This window comes from Centrocercus urophasianus, unplaced genomic scaffold, assembly GCF_019232065.1.
Source record: "Centrocercus urophasianus isolate 14NV4802_14NV808 unplaced genomic scaffold, USGS_Curo_1.0 seq_18, whole genome shotgun sequence".
In the NCBI taxonomy this organism is placed as follows: Eukaryota; Metazoa; Chordata; class Aves; order Galliformes; family Phasianidae; genus Centrocercus; species Centrocercus urophasianus.
In genome coordinates this window covers 12,808,444-12,826,641 of record NW_024884733.1, presented here as the reverse complement: position 1 = coordinate 12,826,641, position 18,198 = coordinate 12,808,444, and the positions used below count along the sequence as shown (strand labels likewise).

At 40.0% G+C, this 18,198-nt stretch overlaps 1 protein-coding gene across 1 annotated transcript; it reads left to right on the top strand.

Annotated features, from left to right (window-relative positions):
* The first annotated feature begins 3,823 nt into the window (after positions 1 to 3,823).
* On the top strand, positions 3,824 to 11,076 carry RWDD3 (RWD domain containing 3). The gene is made up of 4 exons (XM_042819695.1): positions 3,824 to 3,908; positions 7,789 to 8,273; positions 8,961 to 9,076; positions 9,175 to 11,076. Exons 1-4 carry the CDS (start codon positions 3,824 to 3,826, stop codon positions 9,287 to 9,289), a joined length of 801 nt encoding a protein of 266 aa, XP_042675629.1. The 3' UTR covers positions 9,290 to 11,076.
* The last annotated feature ends 7,122 nt before the right edge of the window (positions 11,077 to 18,198 follow it).

Below are 18,198 nucleotides of genomic sequence, written 5' to 3'. Positions count from 1 at the left end.
ATTGCATTGCTTCAGGTGGCTGCCCTGCAGTTAACAGTGCCCAGCACTGCACTGCCAATCCGGAGGAACACCAAACGTGCCTGCTGGGCCGACTATGCTTTCCCTGCTTAGAGATGGCCTAGTTATTTACTGCTCCAAAAGGTTGTGTTGGTTTCAGCAGGAGCTGCTCACAAGACATGTTTGCAGCATGTGTGCATATGTTTATAAATGGACTCTGAATGGATCAGATTTTCAAAGGGTAATATAAATATACTGAAAGTGTTGGGATTACTTTTAGGCCCCATGTAAAAAATCTAAAGGAATAGATACTGTTTCCTGTATTGACATTCCAGTTTGGGTAATAACTTCTCTTACATACTAGAAACCATCATATTTGTTTTCAAAATATCAAGGAAAAAAACAGCAAGAAAGCATCACGGACTTGGTAATGATTTTTGCTTTCCAGTATTTTGCCCATTTTGTGGTAACTTCATAACATTTTAGCAGTTTTTCTGACATGCTGCCGTTCTTACTTCTTTCTGAAGACCACAACCCCATAGGTCTCCTATCTGTAGGGATAGCTAATGCTTTAATTGGTCATTAGATGTTCAAAATGAGTTTCCATTTCTCGAAAGATTAAGTGTCTTAGGGAATTGACTTGGAACAGTTTCATACATGGAGGGTAAATATGAGGGCCTTTAAAAAGCACTGCTAGTCCACAAATCCTTGAAAAACTTGCTTCTAAAATACAAGAAAAAGCAATAGAAAATGTTTTTTTCTCTCCAATTACATAGATCTTATATATGAGAATTTGTTAACTTTCAAAAACTAAGGAGTGAAATGCTATGAAAAGGCTGAATTTTACCTTAGGAAAAAATACTTTTATCAGTTTTATTTACAGAGTTAAAATTACTTTATTCCAACTATAAGGAGCCACAGCCTCCCGCTTTGGGCTCTAACCAAAATGTTCACATCAACCAATTTCACTGGGAGAGATACTAAGTCAAGTGGTGTTTGAGTCCGAACAGTATTTTCAGTATGTTCCCTAATAAACATTTTTGTTGAGGTAACATTGTTCCAGTGCTTGTTATGATGCTTACTCTGAAGAAATGAAACAGAATCTTCCAAGCTGATAATTTCTGGGTGTACGTTATAAATGATATCACAGAAGGCTGGATAAGTTAAGGTAATTTGTTTTCTCTTTTTATCCAAAGGTATAAATATAACGTATGTTTAGTATATATTTTACTCTGCCCTGATAACCAAGGCAAAACATTGTGGAGTAATTCAAAGATGATGTGAATCACTTGAGTATTCTTATTAGTCTTGGATTCATGAAGTTGTATTTGATAGGGTTCTAGAATGCTGTTATATAATGGAAGTGGCCCTTCAAATTAGCCATGTTTCTAGTTTAGAAGATGCCTATACATGTGTGTATCTAGGCATATAACTTCCTGAGCTTGTGTGGATGATTTTCTTACCTGTGTAAGTATATTTGGGTAAAATCTTTGCAAGTTCCTGGATCTACCATCAATTCCTGGGGGTGCATAACTTTCTATTTAAGTATCTGTGTCTTAGGACCAGCCTCTATTCCAGGTAAAGAACTGGCGCAAGACTTAGGCATAAACAGGTGAATTGGACCTGATCATATGAATTCTTAATGAGATCTGTAGAGATGCTGTCCTTCAGCTCTCTCTTTCCCAGCAGCAGCTGAGCCATCACACCTGTGCTGTGGTTATGGGTTTTTCATTATTGTTTGATTCATGAATGGGCATCTCAAGCGATTTTCAGGCTCTTAGTGGTTCTTTAATGCGTTCTAGAGTACATACTTTAGGACTGCTTATAATTTGTGATAGCTGGCACAGGAGGTTGAATGGCATGAAAATGATAGCAAAAATATGTAGATGGATGGTCCAGATCAATGCGTTTTTTTCGAATGTCTGTCTTCTCTGTCATTCACAACTTGGTTTAAGGGGAGAGTGGGTCTAAATGCATGCTTTTATATGTAATCGCTAGTGATTGTCAGCGTAACCCCTGATTGATTGGGAGTCATAATTACAGTGAGTGGAAAGGAAAGGATGCTACTTCTGCAAATAACACTGGGGAGATTAATCTTTCTGGTATATGAAAGGTTGTGTTCTGTTTGCCTTGTCAGGCAAAGTGGAAAATACTGATATAATCAGTGGTATATCAATTTATGACAGGGTGCTGGAGATGTTTTAATACAGAGTAACTCCAAAAAGTGGGGTTTTTGGACTTTATTTGCCATGTGTTGATGGGAAAGCAGCCATTTAGAGAAATGAATATAGCTAATGCTTTTCTATCAAACACTGCAATGTTTGAAGAAATTAAAATAAAAAAAAAAAAGGGAAAATAGATCTTGAGTTCCAGTTTAATAATAATGGAATATGAAGGCCAGATCGTAACTGTAGAAGTTCATTTCAAATTTAAATATTTAGCATTTTCACTAGTCTGTGAATACAAGAAAATTTATTACATTAAGATGGAATTTAGATCTTTGACATGAAGCTGATATTTTCATAGTGTGAAAAATATCAAGCTGACATTATACTGTCTCATTTGATGACTTCCAAATGTCAGAGTGCAGTAACTTATTCATAGGGACCTCAATGTCTTGTGATAGTGTCAATTTAGAAGACATTTACATCGACTTTTTTTATTTAAACATGTAAAATGGAATATGCAAAGTGGATGAGGAGAAGGGGGAAAGACCAGGGGCAAGAAAGTTCTCAGTAATAGAATGAAGCACTTCTAAGGCTAATTTCCACAAAGCCTTCTGAACAGCTGCATGGACTGCTGCTTTGCAGCGCTTCTGACGGCTCCAGGCTTACGTCTGTGCATGTTATTCACTTGTTCCCCGCTCAGCATTTCTTGGTATTTCAACAGAACTTAGGGTATTAAAAATAGTATGATATGCTTTGCTGAATAAATAATTTTGCTTCTAAGTGATTTGTAACAAACATCAGTGACGCATGCCCACTGCTCTCTAACCTTTCAGCCTCCTGTTGCGTTTCCAGCTGGGGGAAAGTGCCGAATAATACCCCTGAGATAGCTGTATGTGATGTCATTCCTGTAGCAGGCCTCAGCCAGATGAGAACCATCCAGGAGAACCATCCACGCACCATCGCTGACTGTGAAAGAGCAAAGTCCAGTTCCACAGAGGCTCTCTGTGTTGTGTACTGATGCCAACAGCTGGGGCTGACCTGGAACTCCTTGCCATCACTGCTGCTGTACCAATGTCTATGTATGTGCACACCTGTGCACGTCAGCATCTCTCTGTGCGGTTTGCTCAGCCATGTGGAGCTGAAGCACAGTTCTGATGGCATTTCTGGTATGCCCACTGCATGTTGCGTTTCCAAGCCGAGCTGTGGCTGCGTGGGGCAGCTCCGTGTTCCTGCGTGCGCCTCGGTGGGAGGGGAGGACCAGCTTCTGGCACATGGGTGGTCATCACACTAACTACTTATCGCAAGCGCTGTTGTGCGGTACGGCTCTGCGTAGAGCATACCAGAAATTGTCATGTTAACTCTTATACCTAGGAACCTTTTTTAAAAAACTGCCGGGCGGTGCCGGAGCGGGGAGACACCCGGGGGCTGCCGGACAAAATGGCGGCGGCGCCACGCGGCAGCTGAGGCTTTGCTTCCGCCCCGGTGCAGCCTGCGGCCGGCAGCTGGCTCGGGGCTGGCCCAGATCCCGCACCCTCGCACGTCTCTGCCCTTCTCACGGCCCTCCGCGCCCGCCTAAGCCGAGGGGAGGCGGAAGGCCGCGCCGTGCCATCGCCCCTTGGCGCAGCTGCAGGCGGGGCCGGCTGCGGGCGGGCGCGGCCATGTCGGAGCAGGCGCTGGAGGAACTCTCGGCCCTCGCCGCCATCTACTGCGAGCCAGGCGCCTGCGAGGTGCTGGCGACCTCAGGTGAAGGCGGCTGCTGTTCCGCACAGCCCGGTTCCCGAGCGCTTCCCGCTCGACCCGGCGCCGTCCCGCTGCCCCAGGCCCAGCGGCCGCTTCCACGGGGGTTCCGAGCGCCGCCGTCCGCCTTGGTGCGCTGCTGGCCACCCGCAACGACAGGAGGCGCTGCGGGGCCGCTCCTCGCGCGGGGCCGGGCTGCGGCGCGGGCTGCTCGGGCGGCTGTGCTCGCTGGGTTTACGGCGGCGTGCGGCTGGCTGGTGCTGCGCGTTTGCCATAGGGTGGAGAGCGAGCAGATCTGTAGCACTCCGGGATGCTGCAGGCCAGGAGCTCAGTGGCACGGGTTGTCTCGGGGTCCCCCTCCCCGGATCCCGGGCCGGGCCCTGGGCAGCCTGAGCCGGGCTTCGGGCGACCTGGGCTCGTCGGTCCCCGCTGCTGTGTGAACAGCCCTTGCTGCTTTGGTGTGCAGTGGCACGGGGCTGCCCTGCGGTGACTCGTTGTTAATGGTTACTAAGAAATTCATTGAATAAGCACCATTTTTTTATTTGAAAGTAGCCGTCGAAATAGATCCCCGGAGAACAGTAGGCCGTTATTTGAAAGGAAGGCGGGTAGACAGCCTCCGATGGACGCAGACATCAGTGCGTGCATGGAGAGCAATCAGCCGGGGTAGCCTACAAGTGGGGCAGGTGTGTGTCTACATCTGCAGCACACCTCTTGCCCTGGTTGTCTTTTTTTTTTTTTTTTCAGTGGGCATTTAGAGGTGTATTTTTCAAATGCAATTGATGAAATGCCTCAACTGCGTTTTGTTTTCTAAAAGACATTGAGTTCAGATGCATTATTTCAGGCGCTAATTGAAAATACAGTATCTAGGCTTAACAGATACTCGTAACAAATGTCAGCGTATCTGAACATTGTGTATGCACGGCTGTCTCTCCATCTCTGTGCTTCACATACAGCAAAATGTTTTCGAGTTAGTAAACTACCAGGATGTAAAAGGCTTAGAAGCCTTCCAGGGACATCGTGAAGTGTCATGGATGCTCAATACAGACAGGCTGGTATATCTGTATTAGTGTTGTGTGACCTCGTGAGGTTGTTCCCATGATATGTTAGGACCATGAATATCTGATTGATTTCCATTGTTTTCAGCTGGAATTGAAAAGCTTCTTTATAGGATTGTTGGAAGCTTTCTTATGTTGTGAATTTTTGTTTTGGAGTTACGAAAGCCGTAAGTTAGTCTAAAGTAAGGTTTTGCTGTATTTACAAACTTATATTTGCTTAATCTTTTCAAACCATAGAAATTGTCATTGACAAAACAGTACATGGGGGTAACTTCAGTGAGGCTGATTCTGCTCTCTCATATGTTAAGAGTAATTTGGGTGTAGATCTGTTGAATCAAAAAGGAGACTATTGAGGGTTTATGGTTTTGAGGAATAGAAGAAAATGCTTTACCTCAGCTGCCCAGCATTTGACAATGAAATATTCAGAATATAAAATATGTTTTTAACCAAACCAACATGTTGATGAATTTAAGTAAATTAATTATGGCATATCGTTCTTACCTTCCATGTCTATTTAGAAAGATTAGCATTAGAGATAGAAATCCATAATTTACTTTTAATCTGTTATTTTCTGGTTTACTTATCCAGTTTGCTATAAAATATATTTATATATTCCAAGCTCATACTTTAATAGATGCCATTTTCTGAATATAAAAATAGTCTGCGTTTGTTGCACAAAATGCCTTTGGGCAGGAGAGGAGGGGGATATCTGTCTGGCTGTCATGGAACATAAGGAAAAATCTGAAGTATGCTAGAGCTAAATATACTGATAAGCGTGCTGCTGTGGGTGAAAATAGGTTAAAATGTATTGAGTTCAGTCATATTAGCACATTAAATGCCAATAGGGGTCATACTCAAACCTTTATTTCAGAAATAATCACCATTTTGCTGGGAAGGCAACTCAGACCTTGCACTGTGTGCAAACAAAGGATACATTTCTTCAGAGCCTTGTTACAAAGGATGACAAGTGTCACTCTTTGTTCTGCCGGCAGTCTGCAGTGCAGGCTGGTGCAGAATGTGGGCACCACTGTGCTTAAATAAACTTTGCACACCGCATGTTTTGAACAAGTTCTCCTTTTTAAAAGTAAGTCTGAAGCAGATGTAAATGGACGTGGCCAGGCTCAGAGGAATCTGCTTTGGGACATGAGGCTGCACGATTGCTCTGAGACCATCGTGCAGGGAAAGATGTGAGGATGTGGCAGGCAAATGGGTGCATGCATGGCAGTGGCAGGTCCTTGCTGAAGGAGCAAGGTTGGCCTGGCTGCTTCTTCAGCTCACTTGTAGGCTTTGTGTTTCAAAGTATATAGGCAACATGGTGTAAAATGAAGCGGCTGTTGGGCAGGCATCAGGTGATACTGATGTTCAGCCAGAGGCTGGGGGCCTGGCAGCCCATGCTGTCGTAATGCTGTACTTCAGTTATTGAGTTTGGAGGGTTTGCTCGTTTTATTTTGTGACTGCTCTGCCTTTGAGTATTCTTTGTGTGAATCAGGAAGGAAGTTTGGAAGCAGACCTTTGGCTAAGCTCTCTCAAGTACATCTGTCTGTCCAAGTCACTTTTAGTGTCTTTCACTTCACAGTGTTTAAACATAAAGTCACAGAGAGCGCTGAGGTTGGTTAGCGGTGTCAGCAATGCTAATCAGACATAATTCAGCTAACTGTCATGTGAAGGAAGGTAAGGTAGGGGGGGAAGGCAGCACGTCACTTCAAAAGAGCTCCTCAGAAACTCATCTCAGCTCTCGTTTCCCTTTCAAATCTGGCTTCTCCTGCCCTTCCAGAGTGAATCAGCCTGACACGGTAGCAATTTTTGTGAGAATTGGGGTGAAGTGTTTGGAATGCATCAAAGGGGTGAAGCAGAGAACATGTGAGGAAGTTCACCTTTTATCTGATACCCTCTGTTTTGATTGCAGAGGAGGTTAGGTCTTTGTTCCCTCTTTTCACATTATCAAGTTTTGTGGTTTTTTTGTTTTTTTTTTTTCCTGTGAAACAAGAAGGGGTGTATTGCAGGAATTACTGTCCTTTCATATTCACTGATTTAAATTATGTGATATATCAGGAGAATGTGGTCTTTTCTCCTGTATGCTTACGCTGTATACTTTTCATGTTGAATATCATTCTGTTCTGGAGTACGCTGAGAACATGTTTTGAGTACCTATGCAGATGTATAAACATGAACTATGGATATATATATGGATATATGTATGGATGTGTGTAGTATTTTGGATCAAATGTACAACAGAGATATTTTGATTGTCTCAGTCCCACTGTTGAGAATGTGGAGAAGTTGACAAAATAACCAGATGTAATTTCTCAGAAAGTTGCAAGGGATGAAGAATTTGTAACTTTTTTTCTTTCCTTGTCTCTTTTCTGTGTTAAACTGCCTTTGAATGGTTAAATCTTCAAAAATACACAAGATTGTGCTGGCATTGATGGTAAAAGCCTTACTGTTTTTTCTAGGAGCACAGTTACAGCAGTGCTCTTTCCCTCTTTCCAGTTGTCCTTGTTGCTGCTACTGAGCTGTAGAAGCCGACTTAAGGTTTTAGGACAATTCTTTGTTACTGGCTTGAGTAGACTTCAAAGGAGCCAAGAAGTGTGAATGCTTTTTGGAATGTGTTAAATAATTTTCCTTCCAGTATGATATGGAAGTGTTTCATTTTAGGATTCCCTGCAAGTGAAGCTACAGTTATTGGTTGCACCTCCTCATCCCTCCAAGAAAAACACTACGTTTTTAGTACAGAATGACATTGAGTTGAATTGATAAAAGATGAAAGCAAAACTTAATAATGTTTTTCAACTTTAAGCAAACTATTAATGTTTATTTTTTGTACTTTCCAGAAACAGATGGAGTCACATTTAGAATTCAAATCAGCGTGAAAGAGCTACTGGATGCAGATATACTTTTAAAGCTGCTGTTTCGTTTACCAGTCAATTATCCATCAACTCTACCAGAAATTTCTGTTAGCTCAGACCAGCTTACAAGGGCCCAGTGTATGGACATAAAAGATAAATTACTTGAACAAGCAAAGAAGCATCTTTCTGAACCCATGGTGCATGAACTGGTTCTTTGGATACAGCAGCATCTTAAGTATATCATTAAGCAACCAGCAACAGTTTGCAATGAAAAAACCACTTTGTCAAAAGGAGCAAGTACAGAGGATGCTGTCTGGATGCTCCTTTTGCATTTAGATCACATGCGAGCGAAGGCAAAATACGTCAGAACTGTGGAAAAATGGGCTTCAGATCTAAAACTGACTGGAAGACTGATGTTCATGGGCAAGATAATATTGATTCTTCTTCAGGGTGACAAGAGCAACATTAAGGTGCAGGAACAATGAATGTTGACTAGTTCTATTGATTTACTACTGAAACCTGTGTCTGAATATTTTCTGTGTGTTTTTCCAAGATTAGCAATTTTGGAAGCAGATTGATCAATAGGAGAATAGGAAGGCCCAACAACTTGATTCCATGTTTAAGAAAAAAAAGTTATTCTGTAAGAAAGAAACCAGTGAAGCCTGTGGCTCATATCCTGTTGGATTCTGCTCTTGCATTCCCCTATGTTTCCTGACTGTAATATGCTAGAGTCAGTCTCCTTGTTTCTGAAACACCCCACGAAATAACCCCGAAGCCAGGAAATTTGTGATCAGAAGGTAATAACAGATACTAGTAGTTAATTCCTAGGTGTCTTCTTCCTTGTCACCAAGTACAGTGGTGCTCCTACTGTACTTTTGAACTTGTGTTTATGTAGTCCTACTGCATTAGGCAGGCCTTTATAAGGTGATACTGGAGGAGAAAGTTTTGATCTTTCAAACTCAATGTTTTCTAGATTATTTAAGACTGTGCTCAGCTTCAAGGTGATGTGTTGAAACAGGCATGCATTTTTTGGGATGAACTTTCAATATGTGATTACTGTGTTCTAAAAAGATCTTTGTTTCATATGGATTTCTGAGTTTCACTAAACTTCAAAGATGCTGGCTGACATTTAATATTTTGTTCTTTTTGACACTTAGGAGTACTTGATTCTTCAGAAAACTTCTAAGGTAGATGTGGACTCGAGCGGAAAGAAATGCAAAGAGAAAATGATTAGTGTACTGTGTGAGACAAAAGTACAGTCACAGCATAAAAGGTATAATTTAATACTGTTGTGGATAGAAAAGTAACTGAATCAATAATTACATTCTGACAAACCAAGGCATATTCATGAGTTTCTCTTGTACAATGTAGATTTCAGATGTTTGAAGTCAAAGAATATTCAACGCTGGATGAGCTACAAAAGGAATTTGAAACTGCAGGACTTGCAAATCTCTTCTCTGAGTTTGTGCCTCCTCTCTTAAAATAAAAATAAAGCACTGGACTCCATGAGAAAAGTAGTATTTGACTGGATTCTTCTGGGAAATAAAGACTATTTTGAAAAGCAAACTTATCTACAAAAAAAGAAAAAGAAAAAGAAAACAGGAGTTGCAATAATGAGAAAGCAACATGTATGTTAAGAATTGATTTTTTGACTTCTGTGCATACTATAACTTTTTCAGAAGAATGTGGAATTAATTATGATATTTGCATGATAAATATGAAATATTAGGAGAAAACAGTGTTAGAATAATAATCTTTCAATTGAACTGCTTTACAGTCCTGATTTTCAATGCTTTGTTTTTCATCTCTTGTGATGGTGGTCTTCCATAATGGCTTGCTAGAAATTGTGACTAATTTCATTTTGGAAGCCTATGTAAAGGTATTTTTCTAAAAAGCATAGCAAACAGATCTTAGCATGAGAGGACAGCATATACTTAACAACCTTTTGGTGTTTGTCTGCTAACATTTCTTTCTCTATTTACTTGAATCTATAAATACTTGAATGTTGATTTAAAGAAAGAGCTCATGTGACTTCGGATATAAAAATCCTAGAAATGTTTCTCTTAATGTTAGTTTTTATTGTAAAATGTATAAAACCACTGAAGTGGAGAATTTAAATTGATTTAAAAACTGTATATTGGCTGAGCTGAAAGCCAGTTGTAGTGTTTTCTTTGGTGGTTGTATGTCCTCAGCCAGATCTTTAAAATGCTCTGGTGTTCTGGAAATAGAACAGTAAGGAACTTTGTTCCAACCCATATCAACATCTTGGCTATTTAAGTCTAGCTGGGGCCTTACCCAGCTTGCATATAAATCAGCTGAATATTCTTTCTGTTAATTTTGGGAATTGAATGGCATGATTTTCCTTGTCACATGATCTCAAGTTGTGTATGACTGCAAAAGTAACTGAGGCATACAGTTATGGCTATCTTTCTTGCAAGTGTAGGTGCAGACTCTTCTCAAACTTCTTCCTCACTACTGTAAAAGCTATGACATTTAGCTGCTTTAGAAAAGCCATTTGTGGGGTAAGGGGCTCCAGCTCCAGTCACACTTGGTTGTAAACTCATGTTTACAACATTTTCTGGAATGTTACTTTTACCTGATGCCTTCTTGTTTAACTCTTTGGACAGGGCTTTTCAAAGAAGCTATGTGATTTTTGTATTCCAGGAGCCATAGAAAGAAATATAGAAAACAATCACGGTGCCATTATCACAGGTGACTTTTTTACTTACTAACTTACACTGGTCAAATAAACAAGTCTAGTGCAGAAAGTACTGTGGTATTTATGCTTGATTTTATGTGCTTCAGAAGAATTACAAATCTGATCAGCTTGATACTATTCAGACAGCAAAGAAGAACATGAAAACTGATGTCAGTCTGATTCTGTCAAAGCAAACGTTTTTGCCTACCCGTCAATCAGTCACTTATTTTGAAGGATAGGAGAGATATCTTGTGTTCAGACAAGTAAACAATATTTTTAAAGGTTGTTCTTTTGGAAGAATGTTGCAGCTGTCTGTTAACAGATGGTATGTTTGCATTTATTGGTAAAAGAGATGGGTAAGCCTGTGAGCCCCTGGGGCACAGAAGTCATCGAAATGCATGCTGTGGTGCATGTTCCTCCCTCCAAAGGAAGTGAAGGAGACATAGAAATACAAAATGCGAGGAAACGAAGCCAAAGCTCCCAAGAATTGCTATGTATTGTTATAAGAGGGCATGTCTCAGTGTCTGAAAAGTAAGTGAAATATATATACTTACTGGAGTAACACATTTTACTTGCAAAAAAAAAAAAAAAAAAAAAAAAAAGGGAAAAAAAAAAGAAAAAACTGCACAGAAAAATGTTTTAATAAATAAAAAGCTAACTTTCTTGTGAATATTACAATATAAACAATCTTTGAACAGTTTGTTTATTAAAGTCTTATTTCCTGTGGACTGGCTTGTGTCTAAATTGTACGCATGAAACCTTTCCTGTAGGCAAGGCACTCATGACTGCTTTCCCAGGGGGATTTCCCTGTGTCTGATACTGGCTATGATCTGCATAAATCATTAAAGGATCAGTAATATTTTTCTTCTCAGTGTGCTACCTGTGTTCATCAAACCTGTTAGAACTTCCTTCAGTCGTTAACCTCATTTTACTTGGAATGAGTAGAATTTAAAACTTAAAGAAAAAGTGTAGTAAAAGTATACATACTTCCTTATGGGCAGCACAGCCATGTAACCATACCTTGCTGTGGAAGTCAGGCTGTAATGAAAGCTGTAGCAGTAGGACTGATGACTTGATAAACAAGTTTTTTTAGGATAAAACTGTGGTTTAATTGGCCTCTATGAATCCCTTGTTTTATTAAGTGTGAAGAAAACAAAAGATGGAGTAAGAAAGGTACACTGACACTGGGGCAAAAACTCAAACTGAACATCAGCCCTACTTGCACAGTTGTTCTTATGTGAATGCACTGCATCCAGAGCATCTGTTCTAAACTTAATGAGATGTGCTCTGCTCCACAGAAGGATGTGCTTCCCCCAGCCTTGGGTGGGCGCTTGTTTTCCAGAGATGTATCTAGATGTCTCAGGCAGGTTTGTTACTATAAGGCATGTTTAGAGGGAGGCATTGGAATACAACTCCCTTCTCTCTTTATCATCTTTGAAAACATTATTTGTAATATATGTAGACTGTAGATAAGGGTTGTAATTGATAGATCTTGAAAAGGAATCTGTATGAGCAGCCAACCAGGATAGTTTCATGACTTCAGTGGAAGTAATGCAGAGTTCCAGATGAGGGAAGTACTTTTTCTGAGGGGCATCATCATCATGGGATTTTTGGGAGTTTGTAAGTCTCTTTCCCCTCTCCACCTATTCAATCTCATTCAAGATTATAGGTTCCTCCCTCCCTGCTCCCTATTTGTTTTTGTTATTCCAAGGGAGATGAGACACTGTAAGATGAAAATCATTGATTAAAAAATTAATTGAAAGTGGATTTTTTTTTTTTTGTGAATAAAGCTAATTTTTGTATTTCTATAGTTTTATGTCGTTTTCCCATAACAAGACTGTATCTTATTTCTGTATGAATGACACACAATATTAGAATGAATTATGCACAGAAGAGCTGTAATGAGCCTCAAATTAAAAACAAACAAACAAACAAAACAACAAACGAAACCAAGTCATAGTGGAAAAGTGTTTTGTTTACGTGGTTTCTTTTAGAAACAGTTTAATAAAATGCATGTATGGATGATTTAAAACCCAATGTCCCTGGTTTGTTCAGCTTATCTGTGAAAATAGAAACATAATGGTGTTAGAGTTCATTTGAAGTAAGATGATGAAATGTTGCACACAGTGTATTTCTCTCAGAGTTTAACACGGAAATGTCTTGTATTATGAACATAGTTGCAGCAATCAGCTTTCATATATCTCACAATATTACTAACCATTATTATCCTAGTTTCTTGTCCGTAACACATGAAGTGCTGGCTGCACTCTGTTCTGGTTTTTGTATTTTGTAGGTATACTTAATTTTTTGTTCTATAATATCATGAACGTTTATGTGCTTAAATATCAGCATAAATGGAGCTTGAAATGTAAATACACTGATAGCATTTTGCAGTTAGTGTTCTGAGCTATTGTCACAGATAGGCTTTTGCATCAACATTAGTTCATGTTTTCTAACCCCATAATGTAAACCTGAAGCAAAGACAACTTTTCAGTGAGACTGAAGAAATTGCCTAAAAGAGATGTTTTCACATTCATTTAAGAAATTCTTTGTACTCTAAAAATGAATACCTTGCATTTTCAGTCGATTAGGTATTCAGATGCTCTAGTTTTATGCTAATAAAGTAGCAATCATTACACTTTTGATTTTCTTTGCATTCTTTAAGCAACATAATGCAAGTGATTGGTTTGTATCCTCCATTAGAAAATGGCTAACTGGAATTGTGGTAAACATTTTATCACTATTTCCCATGATATAATAGCTTGGATGGGAAGAGCCACTTTAGGATTAAGCTTGAGACAAAAGATTTCTGCATAAGAACATTTTCTTATTGTCCACTCTGATGTTTCTAAGGATGAGAAATGACCGATTTATATGGGAAATAGTGAAATGATCACTGTTTTCTTGAGCAGACCTCAGCAGGTGATTCCCTGTTACTGCTGTAGGTCTGCATAGCTGCTGGCTGAAGGCAGGATGCTCTCTAGGCCCAGGTGGGGCCACTCCTGGTACAGGTGACACTCCTGCTACTCGCAAGGAACACTGCAGTGCTAAATCAAGGCCGTGATTTGAAGACCAAAGGTGCTAAAATCATTTGTGTACACGTGATGTTCTTGGGGTGCACTTAGAAAAAAGAAAATGCAAAATATTTTTGTTGGTCTCTGCTTGAGCACTGAATTTGGAGTATTTTACAGAAGCGGGGAACGTTTTTGTGGAAGTGTATGCTATGAATACCTTTCAGCAAAAATAATAGAGAAAGCAGTTCTTTTTAAAGCAAATGAAGATAATCGTAAGAGTGCTGCCCTTGTGAGAAGTTGAAGAGAAGTGGAGCTGTATGGACAGAGCTGTGCCAGAGAATGGTTTCTATTTGGTAGAAGTGGAGGTGTTAGAAAGAAACAGACAGCAGCAACAAGAACTGGTGATGTGGTTCTCAGAGAAGCCAAGAGAAGGATTTTTTATTTTATTTTATTTTATTTTTATTTTTTATGGATTACTCCCAGGAAAGAGTTTGGGGGATATAAGCAAAGATGTTGCTACTGTATCTAAGCTTCAAATGGAAGTGCTTGAAATAAATATGTAGCTTTATTGTAATTTTCTCTTTTTTAGCAGAAACAGCCTGCGCAACGGAGAACAAGTAATGGAAGGTTTCATGGATATAGAGATGACCAACATAGCTCAAGAGCTGTATGTTGTGCAAAGGAATTGAAGCAATTCTTAGAAATTTTCCTCAAATGATCAAGGGATGATAGAGGCTTTGTTGAGGCAATAACCTGAAAAAGTCTTACAATGTGGGGAAAGCAGGCGTTCCAGGTGGCTGGAAAGATTGGAGAGGTGAGAGGCAGCTTTCAGGGGCTGGTTGCCTGCAGAGCACAGGCATTCTGCAAAGTAAGGACCAGGAGAGTTGGCAAAAGAAATGTCTGCTTGTGTGTGGGATCAGAATACAGGTAAGTGTTTAATTTTTGTGAGACTTTCTGCATAGATACTATAGAAACCTGGACTGGAGATGTTGTGTTGTTCTTCTCAATTATGCAGTGTTTTGGGAGGCTTTTGTGCTTCGGTTCCACATAGATTGCAAAGGCAGTCTCAAATGATGATAGAGTGGTCGGTGGTGTTACAGGTTTAACTGCTGCAAACCTGTTACAGGTAAAAAATTTTGTATGGATAAGGGGTAAGATCCACCTTCTGAGTATAATTTAGGCATGACATATCTAGTAAGAACAAGGTGAGAGGGAAAGTAATAGCTTTTTACGAAGGGAAAGTTAATCTCTTACTTATGTAGTTCGCATATTTTTCCTGTAAATTCTTTGCTGAGTTGAAACAAATGACTTGTGGATAATTGTTTAGTGGCAAAAAAGTTTTCCTGCCTTAGGCAGAAAGTGTGATTGAAAGTCCTAAGAGGGAAAGAACTGTTACGTTTCTTGTGAATCTGAAGTAGGAATGTGCTACAGCTCTCAGAATATTTCTTGCTAACAGCACATCATTAAAAGTGCTGAAGCGAATGTTACAAAATTTCAGGGCCTTTTTAGGAATTGTAACAAGGAGGTCTAAGTTTTTTCTGGGTAGAAATGAGGATTTTTATTCCTGAGCCAGCAGCAAGAGATTATATTTATGCCATGTAGTTGCCACCTCATCATTTTCCAATAGTGCAAAGGAAAAAAAGTTTGGGATGTACTTTTGGAAGCACATCTTCAAGGCGTAACAAAATTTTTAACAGATTTGTAGATCACACTTGTAATTTTTTTATTTTTTTCTTTTTAAAGCATTTTAAGAAGTCTTTTTAAAGACTTCTTAAGACCTGAATGAAAGATTTTGTTGTTGTGAAACAGGCTTAGCTTTATGCTGGCTGCTGGCAAGCAGAAGAGGAACCGGAGGCCTGGGAAGGATTACTTCCATGGCAAAACATAGCTTGTGGCAATCAGAGTTACAACTCTTAGGTCATGCATGGCTGTACTTGAAAGGCTACTGTAAGGGCAAGGTTTTTTTTTTTTATTACTTTTTGCTTACTAAGGCTGGAGGGGATGCTGGAACACGCAAAACCTTTGAACAATAACTAGTATGTGAACTACAGAATCTGCAGCACAGCTCAGGTTTTTGCTCCAGGACAAACATGATGTGAATTGTTCCAAAATGTGGAACTTTACCTTTGGATACAAAGAGAAAAAGATAAGTTTTCACTGCCAAACAGAAACCCATGGCTCCTCAGAAACAGGAGAAATAGAGTTGTTGCACATTCTGTTGAACCCCAGAAATGTTACATATGCTACATGGACATTATCCTGTTAAATGTCCTGGTTATTACAGCGGTTGTTTCAATGTGAGAGCATTTCCAGCACTGACACTAAAGGCCGTCTGAGGGCAGGAAGACCTCACTCCAAAGATCTTGCTATGCCTCACAATCCTGCTTTCTTACTGTGAAATAACTTTCCTTTTGCCAAGTGTAAGAAAACGACCAGACACAGAGAGAGAACTGCACAGCCAAACACAGTGTGGGATGCTGCCAATCTGTGAGAAGCCATACACTGTCACTTATATAAATGGGACAGTAATTGTTTGCTCCTCTTCAGAAAAGCAGCTTATGCAGTCTATATAAAGGTGAATTATTTAATGTGGTGCAAGGAAAATTCTTCTATTTCTATCTGAAAGCAATTTAATGTTAACTGATGAAACCATTAGAAGATACCGAGCCCAATATGAATCCCTTTGGTGGAATATACGACATGGAGGAGTGGCTTATCTCACCAAAGCCTGCCTCCATTTCCAAGGTAATATTATTTTTTCACTCTTTTTTTCCCGCTTTCTTAATAATGGAAGAAGGGAGAGGGACAGATCTGCTAGAATATTGCCCTTATCATCTTTTCAGCCTATGCTTATGTGGAGAGGAGTAGCTGGGAGTTGAAAGGGGAAAAATTTGGACCATTGTGCTTTCTGTGAGATAAAGAATATTTTAGAATCCGTTGTCTCATGCATGAAACCCAGCAAAAGGGAATTATATTAGCATAAAGAAGAGTTTGGAGGAAAAACAGATCTTAGCCTCTGGAGCCTGCTTTTGGCTCTTGGTTTGTGCTTTGTGTGTCTTTGAAAATGAGTGCTGAAAGGGGACTATGAGCCATGTGGGCTCACATTCCTGCAGTGACCCAGAGAGGTGAAAGCACCAGTGGAACAATCTATTTTAAATGTTTAAGGAATTAATAATTACTGAAAAGTGCAGGTTAAGAGAAGAACAGGCATCTTCTGTGTTGCATTACTGACAGATCCAGCACTCACGGGAGACATTTGTGACAACAGTCTTTCAGTGGGTGACATTTATGTACACGATAAAGAGACAAGACCACTTTATATAAAATTTACAAGGAGCTTTCTAATGTCATCAGTTTTCTTAGGCTTAAAAATCCCTTGTCTAATAAAATTAACTCCTTGCATGCAGCGATCGGTTGTCCGGGGTTGAGGAGGATAGGTCCACAGGTGTGTGCAAGGTGGGATATTGCTGCTGGCTGTGACTGCTGCTCTTGGACTGAGAGTGACAAAAGAAATGAAGGGAAACGTGAGCCATTACGTGTTTTTCTGCAAATATGTCTGGGGGCTGGGAAAGCAGGGGTACCTGTTGGCAGTATAGGACCCAGCCACAGTCCTATTGAGTTCACAGTGTAGGATCTGATAATAAGTTTAAATAGAAGGCCATAAACATTGTGTCTCTTGAAAGCAGCAAGACATTTTGTCTCTTGAAACCTTATAATAAACTGAATCTAGTAATAACTAGAGGTGACCAATCTGAATTCAATCTAATAAGACAAGCACTTTGCACTCGTGTTTTTGCTGGGTGATGAATGGGCAAAGCTTCTCATTCAGTCATCACCTTACATTCTTAGCTTCAAAAGTGAGTACACTGTTTTAGGATATAGAAATGTGGGAGTCTGAAGAACAAATCCTGACACTGTAGGATTGCAGTGGGATGCACGTTGCTCTCCCACTTCTTGCTTGGAGTAGAGGATAGGAAGAGGCAGGCTGCTCTTTACTCTGTTCACTCCCTGCAATCCTGCAGTAGTAGTCACACGAGAAAGCTTTGTTTTAAGAGGTTTGTTCCCACTACTCCCCTCAAACATTGCCTTCTCACCGAACTTGCGGTGACCTTGATTTAATCCAGAATAAGCTACATTTTGGTAAGAAGTGACTATCCCATTCAGATACTGTCTTAGATCTGGCAGGCTGCAGTGCCTCAGAGTATTTTGATAAGCATCATGTCTCCTTGGAAACTACTACTTAGCAGAAACTTGACGCTCCGTTTGGAGTGTTATGATTAATTTAAGCCTTGCTTCTGCCAAGACACACGGTATGGGCCGCCTCCTAAGAAGTGAGTAGTCTTGTTGAGTTTATCAGGACAGCTCTCTTTGTTCAAATGCATCCCTGTGGGGCTTAACAGTTCTTCACCAGCACTCTTCAGGCTGTGTTTTAAGCTCATTGGTTATAAATCTCAGTTGTTATCTTTAGGTATGCTTTTAGGATTCTGATGTCTAATTCAATATCTTAAAAGCATTTCTAAAAATTCTACATCCACAGTTACTAATAAATGTAAAGCTCCTTCTGAGGCCATTAAATAGTATTTTAATTAGGCTGGCAAAATTGCTTTCGGCTTGTCTTTAAAGTCTTTAGAATCTTATTTCTATTAACAAAATGGTAATCAACATTGAATTCTAAAATGTAAC

Bases quoted from the DNA above. Each gene is read 5' to 3' on its own strand.
- RWDD3 (XM_042819695.1), top strand. From the start codon at position 3,824: ATGTCGGAGCAGGCGCTGGAGGAACTCTCGGCCCTCGCCGCCATCTAC. The intron at 8,274-8,960 runs GTGCAGGAACAA...TTTGACACTTAG, and splicing joins GTGACAAGAGCAACATTAAG to GAGTACTTGATTCTTCAGAA. The intron at 9,077-9,174 runs GTATAATTTAAT...TGTACAATGTAG, and splicing joins GTACAGTCACAGCATAAAAG to ATTTCAGATGTTTGAAGTCA.